The sequence below is a fragment of the Littorina saxatilis genome, linkage group LG17, assembly GCF_037325665.1.
Source record: "Littorina saxatilis isolate snail1 linkage group LG17, US_GU_Lsax_2.0, whole genome shotgun sequence".
Lineage (NCBI taxonomy): Eukaryota > Metazoa > Mollusca > Gastropoda > Littorinimorpha > Littorinidae > Littorina > Littorina saxatilis.
The window spans coordinates 48,384,074-48,399,867 of record NC_090261.1 but is presented as its reverse complement, the minus strand read 5'-3'; the positions used below and the strand labels follow the sequence as shown (position 1 = coordinate 48,399,867).

The window sequence follows — 15,794 nt, the reverse complement described above, 5'->3', positions numbered from 1 at the left end:
GATGCTTTTCTGTACGTTTCAAAGCACTAAGCTTACCCGCAATTTCCCTTCTCAGTTAGGGCTGACATTCTGTAAAAATCAGTTGTCGGCCGTTGATAACCGTCAAAAACTCTGTTATCGCTTGAACAACCGATTCCACTTCTTGTCCGGAGAACAATTTTAATATTCGCGCGTGTACGGATCTGGCGAGATCTCGCGAAAGTTCGCGTGATTTCGAGCCCGAGAAACATGGTGGAAGTTCATGTTGTCAAGAGAAGCCACTCTACGTCAACGAACCGTGAGCTGTGAAACGTGTTGAATATATCGCTACTTGTTTTCCTCGGAGATGTTATATTCCTGATTTTAGGAGAGATCGAGGAGGGAAATGTGGACGTAAGTTGTGAAATTTAGCTTCGTCCGGTCCCAAAATTCAGAATGGATGTCACAGATCTCACAGACGATCTACAAGAGCTAAATCTCGATCGTCCAACGAAACCACTAAAGGTACGTAAATCGGTTAGTAACCGGGTTTATCAATTGTTGTGCTTTTGCAAGTACATTTTTGGTTGATTTTTTACATGTTTATTTCATTTGTGTTTATTTGCCAGAGCTCCGAGGAACTTGACAGGCTTACGGTTGACGAGAAATTGACGGACATCGAGAGAGCAGTGTACCTTCTAAGGTAAGCGGCCCATGTTACAGCACGCTCTGTGTACGAGTTAGTGCACAGTCAAGTCCTTCTCGCATGAATGATTTTTATGTTGTTCTGATCTGATTTCTCGATCACGACCACTTGTTTTGATTGTCTCGACTTGCCATGTCATGAAATGTGTTTGGCAATGTAGCCCTTCGTTTACACAAGGCCAAGGCTTCAAATGGTGTTTTTAAGTTGTACCTGTTCACATTGTCACCCTACATGTTGTAGATCTATTAGTTAAATAAAACAATGCAGATAGTTTTCAAGTTTGCTGATTGATTCCTGTTTACTTGTTTCTCTTTATTCTGATTGATTAAACTGTTTTCTAATCTTTTATTGTGTGATCATCAGCTGCATTTTTACAACACCTTTGGTTGTAATTGTAAACAAACTTGTAAGACTAAAAGGCATATATATATACAGTAATATATAGATATATTTATATATATGTATACTCACAATGGGTTGGGAATTTTGTTTTAATTAAAACGGTATGCAAATTGTGACCATGTTCAACAGTAGGAATTGTAGACCTAAATAATAATGAATAGATCCTGTTTTTAAAAAGGTAACACATACATCCAGTGATGGAGACACACATTTCTGTTTGAAAAACGAAAACAGGGGATTCTCACACACACACACACACACACACACACACACACACACACACACACACACACACACACACACACACACACACACACACACACACACACACACACACACACAATGGGAAGAATTACGGAATAAAAAGCATAAATGGTGTCCTGATCATGTAAAATTAATTTACTAATTTAGTGAGCGATACTGTTTTTGTGTGTGCTTTTGCACCGCTTGTCACTTTTAAACATGTATCATGGTATGTCCACATCACAGTAAAATTGAAAATGTTTGCACAGTGTTAAAAATGGGTGGAAAGTTTAAAGGGTTACAATTTACATGCTGCGTAATTCTACAAGCTGTTTCTAGTCAATACATTTATTTACATGCAGTCTTAGCTTAAAGTAGGTATTCCAAAGTGCTCTTCGCGTGTGGCGAAAAGTGACGCCGAGCGTGATTTTTCACTGGTTTTTAACTTGTTCAAACTCGCTGGAATGAGGTGAACTGAATAAAAAGAATACACCAAGATGATAATTGATTCTTCATAGTTACTTTAAAACAAAAATTAAGTATTAGATTCAAAATCTAACCTTTGAAATACGCGTGTGAAAATGGTTGCTAAGTTGTGATTTTCTGACGTCGGAACGAAGTTTTCGCTGCGTTGTTTTGACCCCAACCGGGAAAACTCCGCTCGGGCAGATAAGCCATTCAAGTTAGCAACAACCCGCTACTATAGACATGAAGAGGAAAGATTAAACTTCCCGATGATATCAATATTATTTTGATTGGCTTCCGTTTAAGAGTACTATTATTCAGTTTAAAACTTCGCTCGAAAATTGTGCCATCTCAGAACAAACAATATCCGGTTTTATGCATGCGAATGGCAAGGTCGGAGTTTGAACTTTCACCTGGTCTTATTTTCATACTGATGCAACCAACGGCTTGCTTGCCCGAGAACCGAAAACGAGGCAACCCGTTTTTCTCGTTGTCGAGCACGCCGTGTAATGGCGGCGTTTGCCGAAGACCAAGCGATGGCACGTCACGGTCGCGAAAATTCGATTTTGCACCCAAACTTTGAGGAACCATTCGATCCAGATTGTCTAGAAGGTAAGCATATATGCCTTACAATGTGTTCTCTTTCAATTCTTTAAGATATATTTGCTTATTTAAAAAAACACGGGGGATGAACGAACCGAGTTGATAGCAGACGAAGTACAGTGTTTGTGAAGGTGGGAGTAGTGAACTTCTCGGCACGCTGTATTTTTACAGTGAGGAGAACAAAGCATGTGACTCAAGGAATAAAGTCTTAAAACACAAGTTTAGCAATCTGTTCCTTGATTTGAATGAATAACAAAGAAAATAACTAGAAATCAGTCTTTTTCTAAGTTCACGTATGCTCGCTCGACAGTCGTATTCCGAGTGATCTCCCTTGTCACTTTGTTTACATTTTACGACGCGCAAGCTACTTCGCTTTTTCCACGTCAAATATATTCCGTGTTCTTTCCTAACTAATGTGTTCACTTCTTGAAATGATAATCCTTAGTCATTACAACATAGTCATCATCTTTAGGGGTCAGTTAACTGTACTAATGCCCTCCCACTTCTCCCTTCACAGATGATCGGTTCCAGAGGCTGAAGGATAAATTGTTGATGACAGGCAGAGGGCGAAGACCAAGTCTTCCTGACAAAGTGGATGACAAGAGGTGTTCTAACAAGCTTTTACTTCAGCTCCGGCGACTGATGTTGCAGGGATCAAGGACATACAGTGAAGTAAGCATTCAATGGGGGAAAATAGATAAATGAAAACAAAATAAAATAAAATATAGTATTGACTGTGTTTTCACTGTTTAATTATGCTTCTGTTGTCTTATTTATTTTTCTTAATAAGTAATGCAACTAACTCTTTCTCTCTCTTTCTCAATGTTAAGTTTTGTCTGTGTGTGTGTGTGGGCATGGGTGTGTGCATGAATGTGTATGTGTGAGTATACTAATTACTATTCTATATGTGTGGCGTGGCACCTATGTGGGTGTGAGAGGTGCAGCTTTTTTTGTCCCTTTGCATTGTATTGACATGTCATCAGTTTTCAATGTATTATTATTCATTAGATATTCGTATAGGTATTGCAGTGGTTTGCAATACTGTACCTTTACATTTATAACTTTTGGTGTAGGTTTACAAGTGTCCTTTTTAAAAAAAAATTTATTGTTTCCATCTTTTGTAGCATGGACAGATTGTAAGACTAGGCGGCGGTGTGAAATCTCCATCCTTGAGTAATAATGTTTGTTCGTTCGTTTCTCTCTCTCTCTCTGTCTAAAACAAAAAGTAAGCAGTTTCTGTGTTTGTGTGCAGGTAACTGTTTGGTTCAGGCAGCTGTTTTCTGACTCAGCGTTTCCTGAAGAACGTGTGAAGGCACTCATCCAGACAGCGGACAGATCCTTCAACAACATTACTGATTCTTCAGCTGCAGCAGCGTTCTTGGAAGAGACATTTTGTGTGGACAGGATTAACCAAGAGCTCGAGGATATTGGCATTGACTGGTCGAATGTGTTTTCATGTGCTCTATTTTCAGGAACCTCTATCCAACTGATAAACCGGAGTGTGATTGCACTTGAACAATTTAGAAAGAGAGAACATCTGACAAATGATTTTCTCTTCGAATGGTTGAATGTGTTGGGCGAGGGGGGACTGAAATGTTCTGGATCACAGATTGCAAAGTCTGTAGAAATGTGCATGATGCAATACCGTACATTGAGCAAAGCTAAGGATAGGCGCCCTGAAGAACTGGAGAAGTTTTTGACTCATGTATTTTGCATACAGTCAAACAGTTGCAAAGGAAATCTTTCCGACAAGAATCTAGGCACGTCACAACAGGCTAAAGAACAAGGAGGAATACTTAGCAGTAGGGAAGAGAACCAGCATAGCAGTCTTCTAATTCAGCATTCAGCTACTGCAACGATTACACTGGAAGACCACAAAAGACTTCAAGAAGAGAAAGAAAAGGCAGAAAAAAAGCTTGAACATCTGGAATATGTTGTAGGCGGTGCACATCGGACTATCACTTGGCAAACTAAAGACATTGCTGAATTGACCAAAGCTAAACAAAAATTAGAACTTTCTCAAACAAAAGCGCATGCCAATAACCAAGAACTACAGCAAGAAAACAGACATGTCAAGGAAAGTTTATCAGGAGTGAGAAACTCTACACTTTACAGGAGAAATACAAAGCTTAAAGCTACCCACCAAGAAAATCTCCTGCAGAAGGAAATACTTGCACAAGAACTAAACAATACAAAAGAAAAAGTTCTGTCACTGAAGGCACAAAAAGTTAATCTGCAAAAAAACTCTTCAAAGTTGAGGCAGACAATCCAACTTTTACAAAGTCAACTAGCAGGCATGACTGAGCTAGCTAATCAAGACATACCATGTCAAGAAGTCACGACAAGGCTACCAGAGCACAATCAGTTCACCGATGATGTTCGTAAAACCATGATTCAGCTACAAGGTGAAGCAAACGTTCCAGCGAGCAAGTGTAGGCAGGTGGTTGATATCGTTGCCAGGAATATTTTTCATGAAACATTTGAAGAGGCTGATCTTCCTTGCATTCAGAGCATCATCAATATGGCTGATGAAGGGCATGTGATTTCAAAACTCCAGGCAGCTGAGGCAATACTGAATGAAAAAGATAGCACCTTGCATACTGATGGCACCTCCAGAGATCATAACAAAATTGTTGGACAACAGCTAACATTACCCAGTGGAGTGACACTCAGCCTTGGATTTGTACCTGTTGACAGTGAAACTTCTTCTAATCTACTAGATCTCACTTTGGACATGCTTCAAGAACTGAGCTGCATTTATTGTTGGCAACATGACGAAGAGGAAAAGGAAAAAATCTTCAAAGATATGCTGACAAGATTAAGTTCTGTTATGTCTGATAGAGCTGCGGTCATGAAGAAATTCAATGAATTGCTGCTTGAATACAAGATGAATCAACTGGGGCAAGAACATCCGGAATCTCTGGATATACACTTCCTTTACTGCAATGCACACTACCTTCTTGGCTTGAGCCGAGCTTGTGAAACAGCTTTTAAAGAGGTTGAACGTGATCTGTCAGCTGTTGGGCTTGGGCGGGATGGCCTTGCAAAGTTTAGCGGATTCAAATCAAGTGCTGAAAATGCATCGTCCCGACTCATTCGTCTCACCTGTGATGTACTTGGGCCTAGAGGCGATGAAAAAAATGGCTGCAGGCTGGAATGGCAAGGTTTCTGCGATCTTGAAGGGAAGAAGTCAAAGATGACCAGTTACAGAGCCAATCGATTTAATTGTTACTTCGAAGGCGCAGCTGCCATTGTACATCATAAGCAAGACATCATAAACTTCTTCAACAAAGGTGGAGTTTCACACTCGAACCTGAAACTGGAGAGCGTTGAAGCGGATCTCCATGACCAACGACTTGTTGCTCTTCTGGCTGCTCTTGGAGTTTTGTACTTCAGGGTGACTGGACCCTACTGGCAGCTGCTCCACAGCGACTTGCCTTACACAGAGTTTTACAAGTACGTCCAGAAGATGTATGCTTGCTTCACTCTGTGGGAGGCAAATGCTTCAGTCATGTTGGATGGCGATTTCGAAGGCATATTTGATGAGCATGAAATCAGCAAGGATAATGTTTTTGACAGCGTTTTTGAAACAGCAAATGACATTTCTGTCAAAGACATCGTGATCACCAGCCTGCAAATCATGATGAAGCACATCAAGGTGGTTACGGAAAACCAGCTAGCAGATTTTCTCATCGGAGGAAAGTTTGGCAGTGACCTACCCGAGGCAATAACATCTGTCCTCAAACATTGTCCTTTGACAAACTTGCTTGGTGAGAATGCCTTTGGCGACCTTGATTTTGATCTGAGCAAACGACGGCACTGTAGTCTTCATCATCGGACAACCACACACATGTTGAAGAGAAACAGGACAAGCCAGCACATAGACGAACTCACTCCTGAAGAGTCGGCGAAAGTGATGAAGATGGCCAGGAAAAAGGCGAAGATACTTCGCAAGAAGCACCGGCAGCAAGAAAAACTTGTGCGCATCAAGATGCAGGAAAGGGTGCTCGAGAATCAGCGGCAAAAGGAGCTGAAAGCCTTGCGGACTGCTGAGGTGAAAAAAAAAATTATCTCAAACGTATTCAAAAATGGAGGGCCTTGTCTGACAGCGAGGGATGTGTCTCGACTGGTGAAACGCTGCAAGAACTGTTCACAAACTTTGCTAGCACTGAAAGCTGAAATAAGATATCAAAAAGTGGTACTTGGGGTGGGGAAAGCTCTACGATTAACCGGAAGAAAGGATGCTCTGATTACAAGCTTGAGTCAACATCTTGGTGGTGTGGAATGCAGAGAGGAAAGCGGATCTGATGGACACTGTGTAGGCGCTGATGCTGACGATCAAGGACTAATGTCACGCAGAAAAAGACAAATGTCTAGCGAATCATCTGATTCATCAAGTTCTGATGTCGAGTCCCCAGATGAAACTGACCAAGAAAATGATACAGACGAGAGCTTTTCGTTTCAAAATCAGGGCCAATGGATATCTGTCTTTTATGATGATAGTTTGTATGTTGGTCAGGTGCTTGAAGTCGAAGACAAAGATCATGCAACCATCAAGTTCCTTGAACGAACAAAAGGAAGATGCGATTTTTTCCGTTGGCCTGCCTGTGAAGATATTGCAGAGGTTCAGTCGGAGTTTGTATTTAACTGGGATTTTGAGGTTAATGCTCACTCGAGCGATGGTCGTGTGTGGAGAGTGCCAGAAATCAGAAAGCTTGAAAAAGCCTATGACAGAATCAAGGTTCAGAATAAGTAATTCATCGAGTTCAAGTAACCAAAGGGAAGTATAAGCGCTCTAAATGCATATGACATGTGTGATAGAGTAACCAGGAGTTATATGTAATCAATCTTCTGTCACCCGAGAGGCAAGCGTGTCAACAAGCCACTTTTATCCTCATATTTTGCTGTCTTCGACTTCAAGCACTTGAGCTACATACTTTTTGTTGTTGTAATTTCATACTTGTACTTATTTAGAGCCTTTTTGATAAAGGAACAAGTAGTCACATTACACAGGGTTATGGGATATCTGTCATGATATACGCTTCCTCCTTCTGGTTAGCGGATAGTTGAGTTTCCACACAGTGTACGTTCTGCATGTGGTTATGGTACAGTTGAAGTGCATGGTTACCAAAGTGTTCTGTATAGACAGTTACGAATCAGTTACAGTTTTATAAGTTCAACATGTGTTAAGGATTTTGTTGGATTGAATTCAAAACATTCACACTTTGGGAAAGAAGTACATGATATTGAATATACATGTATGGTTAGAAAATAGACAGCATATTTAGAGCAATTGTATTAACATTTTGGATAAATGTTTATGTAACAAACCAGCCATTATGTACAGAAGTAAAACGCTAATTTTTGGACACTGGATTCAAGCGAGCTCTATAGGTTAGAGATGTATGATTTCAAAATGAATGTATTCCGTGTGCACAGATTTGTGAGAAAGTAGACCATAATGTAAATAAGCAGTTTGAATATTGTACCAGCTTTGTACTCACAAGATAGTGAACAAAATAACTCTCAGCCAGCAACGAGAAAACAGCTGATCACGCCGCGCATATTTTGCCACTTGCTAGTGACGGCGAAAAGTACTGTGCCCGGCGTTGCACGCTTTTGGCAAAATAAATATCAAGTTCAGCTTGATACAAATTATAGGACGTTGGCACGTAAGTGTACAGAAAAAGAACGATTAAGATTATTACAGTAGAAGCTTTTGCATGTTAGAAATGTTTGGATTAACCTTCGTGGTTGAAAACGACGTTAAACACAAAATAAAGAAAAAAAGAATGTTTGGATAAATGTTCAGAATTATAAATACATATTCATATACATATATATATTGGCAAGAACATTGTTCTCAGTGAGCGAGATGTCCTGTTTGGTTGTAAAGTTAATGAAAATAATCAAATTGAAAACAATCAAATAAATCACATATTAATTGCAAACATGTCAATCAGTAAATTCTAATATGGTAAACAGTATGATTTGAATGTTGTGTTTGGAGGTGAATGTAGGTTGATAGGCAGGTTTTTTTCATGTATGATGTTGCACAGTTAATATTTTGTTGAATTGAAACAGCATGGTTTGTAAGTAAACGTAAAGAGGAAAAAGAGTTATTACTGTATACCTGAGTGTCTTGAATATTGGTTGTGTGATAGTTGATATATTGCTGAGCCAGCTATGTTTTTTTTCATTCTAAATACCTAAACTGAAAGTATTACATAGATGTTTAATGTATTCATGCAATTATGTTACCATGTAACCCACCGCTGCACGTAGCCTGTGAATTTAATGCAGCTTTTGGTCTATGTGTTTGGGCGGGCGTGATAAAAGTGCTAGTCGAACCCCGCTCTTAGTCTTACGGAATTTCTTGTATAATGTAAAACTATTGTCTTGCATGATGAACTTTGAATACCAGAATGTTGATGTTGTAAATATATGTTATTTGATTGATGATTTACATCAAGATGCATTATTTGCTGAAAAATGCAGTCGCTGAGTGAAACCAGCGACAATAATCATCTATCAGCGTGTTAGTGTTTGTTCATTGTATGACTGTGTGAAGGTGGTTGGAGGTAACGGGAAAAAACCTTTAAAATATTGAAAGAATTCCGTAACATAAATTAATTAATGGAAGACCATAAATGTTCATTATAAGTCCATGCAAATTGAAAAAAAAAAAAAAAAAATCAGTTAAAAAAAAATCAGTTAAAAAAATAACAAAGGTAAAGATGTCAAATATCTTTTTTGCTATTCTAACAGTTCATAAAAAACGGATAATTTGAATATAAGGTACTTTCATTATCTTAAGTAAAGAACAAAATACACACATTTTAAAGAAGCCAAAATTCACGTTTTGTACAAAGTAACTGTTTTTTCTAGACGTTGCTACGCTTTGATTACGCATAAAGAAGTTTAAATTTGATTTACTTATCAAGAGCATGCAATCCTGAACAAATGGATTCCAAAAACAGCTTTGTAACTTTCAAAGCAAGAAAGTTATGGTAGACCCAAAAAGCATGCAAAGTCGCACTTTTTCTCACCTTGACAAAACGGCCCTTTTGGCATAATTGATCATAGATATCTTATTGACCGGATGTCAGATGGAGTTGAAAAAAAATAGGCTTAGACAACATATCCAGCTCACCTTACAAAACCTATTTGAATGTATATTCATTGTTTAAGTTAGAGATGAGAGAGTTAGAAAATTGGGGTCTTGACCAGTTGTTTGGAGTAGACGAGGGCTTATTTTGCTATTTTATGCCATTTTTGAAGCTCTGTATCTCTTTTAAAATGTATTTCCTTTCAATGTGTCTAGTATTATCATTCTGAAAAGTATATAAAGTATTTATAAATGCAAATTTGGACTCAAGTGATTTGATTTGTGTGATTGAAGAATGTCTGAATGTGAGGAAAATTTCTGTGGAAAAATTTTCTAAGTCCAAAAATACGGAAAAAAATCATAATTTTTTTTTAACCCACATTAAAAAACTAAATGTTTCTGTGATCAGAATGAAAAACTCTATTTGTTTAACTAAGTTTCATATGGGTTATTCAAAATTTGAAAATCACTTTGGAATACCTACTTAAAGCAGGTGCATGCATAAGTGGTTGCTATAATTATTGTCATGAAGAGGAACGTTTCTGTCAACTCTGTTACTGTTAGTAAAATGTTCCTGAAGATTGACTTTTATGATCTGGTTATAGGTGAATTATAGGTGAAATTTATCGCATGGCCGAAAGGAACACAAAACATGTCTGTGTTATCGAGGACCCTTTCCTGTTCAAAGTTAGTCTACAAAGTGCTTTTGTAGAGAGTACTTTGGTGTTGTTGTTCCCTCTTTTTGTATCAATATGTCAGGCGTAGTTTGCCATTCACAGGATCCAGACTGTATTGTAGATGTAATGTAGAGTTTGGGCATAATGGCCTATTTCCTTGCTAGCAATAGCATGAATGGTGCATTCATGATTAAGTACTTCAATGCTGGAGTGGAGGGAATAGAACACTAAATTGTGGCAAGAGTTCAATTTTGTCAGGAGTGTTCAGCTGTTTTAATGTTTACATATCATGGTATCAAGTTATGTGCAAGGTCAAACAAACTGAGTCGACTTCTGTTTTGGATGAAAACTTTGGCAATAATTCATAATGAGGATTAACTTCTCTGTCTCTCTCTTTCCTTCTCTCGCTCTCTTTCTCTTATCCTGTCTTTCTCTTATTCTCTTTCTGTCAGTGTCTCACTCTCTCACTTCTGAAATTGTGAGATTGATCAGAAATAATAATGATAACTGATACAGGGTATCATTTACTAGTGCGCCATTGGTGCATAACATCTCAAAATGTCCCATTGGAATTTCCTTCGTTGCGTCAAAGGGCGCACTGAGATTACGTTCCACTGCGCCACCCCATGCACACTTTTCACGGTGGTACAGTGTTCGGAATGACCTAAGCAAAAACGCGCGCCAAGCCGTGTAACTCGCGAGTTTGTGAAACGCGCTGTGATTGGCTTTTAAAATGTAATTAATTAATATTCAACCAATCCTGCAAACTAACTGTGCTAAGTTGTGGAAACTGTCAACAGAGACGATATCGATCGAAACACAGACCCACACACAGAGACTAACCTGATACACTGGCAAATTCTCATATCATCATATGGCACCAAATAGCACTACATTGCATCTTTCGACAAAATCATTTTCGGACCGCCTAGCCTGCTTTGCACATTTTGTCTTCGACTATGTAATGTCCCATCAGAATTTGGTTGAGGGGAACAAATGTCCCATAACATAATTGTTAGATGGTTTGCTGAAATACGTCCGTGGCCTATTTTGATAGGCCAATCCAAACCTTTGTTTATATCTACACACCCTCCCGCCCCCCCCCCCCCTCCTCCACCACACACACACACACACAACAACAAAACATACAACAGAGAGAAAAGATGTGCGTTTAATGTCGTTAACCTAGCATGTATTTTCAAGAAGGTTTGATTCTGATCGATGGTTGAAAGTTGATTAATTTCCATATTTGTCCGAACTGATTTAATAAATTATGGTTTATGCTGAGGCTGGAAACATTAGAACACAAGTATAGGTACTTGTGTCTAATATTGTACTTTAATACCTGTACATGTGGTGATCAATTTCTGTCCAAGGAGAAGAACCTGTAGGCATGCATGAACACACGTTTGCTTTTGAATTACCTGGACATACTGAGTTCTCTTGTCATTTTGTAAAAGGATTAGAGCAGGACAGGCGGTGTCAATGGATTGTCAAACATACCTGTTTAATCATAATCTACCCTTTCCCCGGCCCAGTATAACATCCACTAAATCATTCTCTTTCCTCACCCCCTACTTTGCTTTGGCTTTGGCTGGTTTTAGCCACAGGCTTAGGACATTGATAGTTTTATTTAGGTTATGCGTTGTTTGCGCTTGTTTGATTTTAAGAAGATTTTGGAGTGATCCCGTCCTGCATGTGCAAACTTTCATCTTCTGAAGCCTGTCCTTAATTGAGCCCGAAGTTGACTTCGGGAAGACTTCGCAAGGTGTTTGTACCAAAAACTCAGAGCTAAAGCTCGTGCGGCCAGCTGCGTGAAGTATACTTTGCGTAGTTGACTTGCTTTAGAGAAAGATGTGTTCCCTTATTTTAGTTTTTTAAGTATAACTCTTTAACAACAAAAACTTAAACCATATATATTTGCCCATAGAAACTGTCCAAACTGATTCAGATTGTTGTCATTGCATGGAGAATGTGAATGGACATTTTTGGACATGTTGGACATGGAGTTTGGTTCTACCTCTACGGTTATACCCGCGAGTATTATTGGTGACAGTGGTACTAAATTGTAGAATTAATCAGGGTCTTGTTTGCTTCTCTTTGTAATTGTAGTTTTGAGTTGCAGAACTATTATCAATATCAGGTTACGTATATATTTTCATCAGTACTGCCTTTAAGCAATGCCAGTGCAGAGCATCTGCCGACCGTAATTCAAATATATATATATATGAATACAGTTTGTGTACCTCTGGTTTTGTGATTTCTCACTCTTCACTGTCATGAAGCGAGTGATAGGGGCTAGCGCGGGTTCGAGCGTATTATTGATATGACAACAGTGATTGCCCAACACTGTCATATTTGTCAAGCCACTCAGAGATAAGGGTGAGGGAGGCGAGGGGGAAAGTTAGATTGGCTGTACAGGTGTGTACACAAAGCACAGTGCCTACTTGTGTGCCCGAGAATTATGTGCATGCTCTCCAAGTGTTTACCTGCTGCAGTCAGGTTCGGTTTTGAGTCGTGACCTTCCCTTGGAAGAGAGTGATTTCTTTCTCTGGTGGGAAGGTGTATTTTCCGGTTTGTCTTGAAAAGACTTAAGTTTTTGATTGTAATTCTATCTTTTCCTGTTTTGGAGATTGAAGAATTGTTTTTTAAGTGGAGACGTTGTTGCTGTTTTTGTTATTGATAATTCTGGTGATCTGTTTGCATTTGTTTGTTTGTTTGTTTATTTATGTTTGATTGTATGTGTTGCAGATTAATGTCTATTTGCATGCTTACATGCAGACACGCATGAACAACTCTGGAGCCATTGTATATAGTTTGTGTATAGGTGTTTGTTTTTACATGCATTCTATCAAGCAGAGAGAGAGGAGAGACAAAAGAGAGAGAGATGACAGATTTACCAAACAGATAACTCTTCCTGTCTTCCCCCAGAGAAATATTCCATGCTACTCTCCCTTTTTAGTTTGGGCACAGAGGTCCATCCCTTGCAGGACAGTGGGGCTTAGATGGTCAATGGGATTGGGAGCTGATCTGTGTGGTCTTAAACTCGTCTCCACTGGCGTTGAAGGTTGTTGCCCAGAGAGTGATTGGACTACCCTCCTACTTTTGTGCTAGCTCAGAGAAGGATGATAGTTTATGGAGCTGATTGTTTGGCCCCACTGTGAATGGCAGTGAGGGAGCTGATTCGTTTGGAATTTTTCTATGTGTGTCTGTGTGTCTGTGTGTCCGTGGCAATGTAAGTTGAACATTGCAAAGTCACTATCCCCCTCTCCCCGCCCGTGGCATTAGTAGTACAGGCGCTTATTCAGGACTCATAAACACACACACACACACACCCAGTCATGCACACTCAGTCACACACACAGATTTACTCTGCACAAGTGCTAATTTAATTAAGTTACTATAGAGGGCCAATGATGAAGTACTGTAAAAAACACATTGGCTCTAAAAACAACAACCAACCCTACTTTAAACTAAAAGTTAGTGGTAGTCTTTTCATTTTAACTGCTTCTCTTCTTTTTTGAAGCTCAAGAAATGAAAGGGTAGGAAAAGAAGAGTGATTGACAGCGGATGTGTGGGGTTTGAACTCAAACTCCTAGAACAGAGAGCCTGTGCTGCCAAAAGTGATGGTAATGGGTGAGGGTGTATAATGTTTTCCTCCCGAGCTTCCTGTGCTCAAGTGGCGGAAATGGGCTCCAGATGTGTCCTGGTACTACTTCTGTTTTTCTCTGGCATGGCTGCTCATGCAAGGCATTCCATTTCATCAGTCACCTGTCGCTGCCTACCTTTTTTTATATTTAGTCAAGTTTTGACTAAATATTTTAACATCGAGGGGGAATCGAAACGAGGGTCGTGGTGTATGTGCGTGCGTGTGTGTGTGTGTGTGTGTGTGTGTGTGTGTGCGTGTGTGTGTGTGTGTGTGTGTAGAGCGATTCAGACTAAACTACTGGACCGATCTTTATGAAATTTGACATGAGAGTTCCTGGGTATGAAATCCCCGAACGTTTTTTTCATTTTTTTGATAAATGTCTTTGATGACGTCATATCCGGCTTTTCGGAAAAGTTGAGGCGGCACTGTCACGCCTTCATTTTTCGATCAAATTGGTTGAAATTTTGGTCAAGTACTCTTCGACGAAGCCCGGGGTTCGGTATTGCATTTCAGCTTGGTGGCTTACAAATTAATTAATGACTTTGGTCATTAAAAATCTGAAAATTGTAAAAAAAAATAAAAATTTATAAAACGATCCAAATTTACGTTTATCTTATTCTCCATCATTTGCTGATTCTAAAAACATATAAATATGTTATATTCGGATTAAAAACAAGCTCTAAAAATTAAATATATAAAAATTATTATCAATTTTTTTTTTTCGAAATCAATTTCAAAACACTTTCATCTTATTCCTTGTCGGTTCCTGATTCCAAAAATATATAGATATGATATGTTTGGATTACAAACAAGCTCTGAAAATTAAAAATAAGAGAGGTACAGAAAAGCGTGCTATCCTTCTCAGCGCAACGAATACCCCGCTCTTCTTGTCAATACCACGTGCACTGCCTTTGCCACGGGCGGTGGCGTGACGATGCTACGAGTATACGGTCTTGCTGCGTTGCGTTGCGTTCAGTTTCATTCTGTGAGTTCGACAGCTACTTGACTAAATATTGTATTTTCGCCTTACGCGACTTGTTTTCACCTTTACCTTAGAACTAGCATCCCATCGCTCGTCTTGGTTTAGTATATTCACAGGCACAGGCAGATTGCTTAAAATGTGTGGTCACTTCTTCTTCTTCTTGGCGTTCGCAGAGGTTACACAATCAGTCCAGCACTGGTGATAAATGTTGTCGTTTTCTCCAACTCCTGTCGACTGCCGTATAGTTTGGTCTGCAAGGGAGTTGGTGACGGCCACACTTCTTTTCGTTCCTCATCTAGTAACGGACATCGCTGTAAGATGTGTTCCGCATGTGTGGTCACAGGAATGATCACAAGTGGTCAGTTTTGTCATTCTACCTGTGACACGTGGCATTATGTGCCAGTAACTCGCGAGGGGTTTGTCTGAAACACGGGGACAAGGAGCACGTGCGTAACGTGTGCCTCAATAAAAGCAAGAGTATTCACTCTTTCACAACCTATACAAACTCGACAGAGTTATTTTCGGACTTCGTCTGTTGTTTCACTTGGACACATTCAAAATCCAGGCTGCGTTTGTTTGTTGTAGCTGACTTAAATCGATGCTCTTATCTCTTTATCGGCTGAAAACGATGTCAAAGAAGTTAACACTATTTTAAAAAGTTAAAGCTAGTATATAACTTTTTCTCATAAGTTTGTTTGGTGCCTGTACATAAAGTCGAACTTGGGAAAGGGCGATGGTTTATCAATTTCGGTTTGACTTCCCAGTCTTTTTTTTTTTTTTTACTAAATTGGCATCGGACCCGGCTGTGGTGCCTAATCGAATTATCAGCCATTAACAGCAACTGTTTGTTTGTTTGTTTGTTTGCTTAACGCCCAGCCGGGCCGACCACGAAGGGCCATATCAGGGCGGCGGAACAGCAACTGTGGGTGAGGTCATCATCGCCAGATAGTGGGAAGACCATCTTGAACACGCGGCCAGTACAACTGGCCTTGACACGGAAC

The 15,794-nt window shown here is 39.5% G+C and overlaps 1 protein-coding gene across 1 annotated transcript in view; it reads left to right on the top strand.

The window, feature by feature from the left end:
- Positions 1–229: 229 nt before the first annotated feature.
- LOC138953631 (serine/threonine-protein phosphatase 4 regulatory subunit 4-like) overlaps positions 230–15,794 on the top strand; it is a 117,472-nt gene continuing 101,907 nt past the window's right edge. Inside the window, exons 1-2 of the mRNA XM_070325508.1 lie at positions 230–483; positions 588–661. Coding sequence (XP_070181609.1) covers positions 415–483; positions 588–661 — 143 coding nt within the window. The 5' untranslated portion in view covers positions 230–414. The remainder of the gene's footprint in view (positions 484–587; positions 662–15,794) is intronic.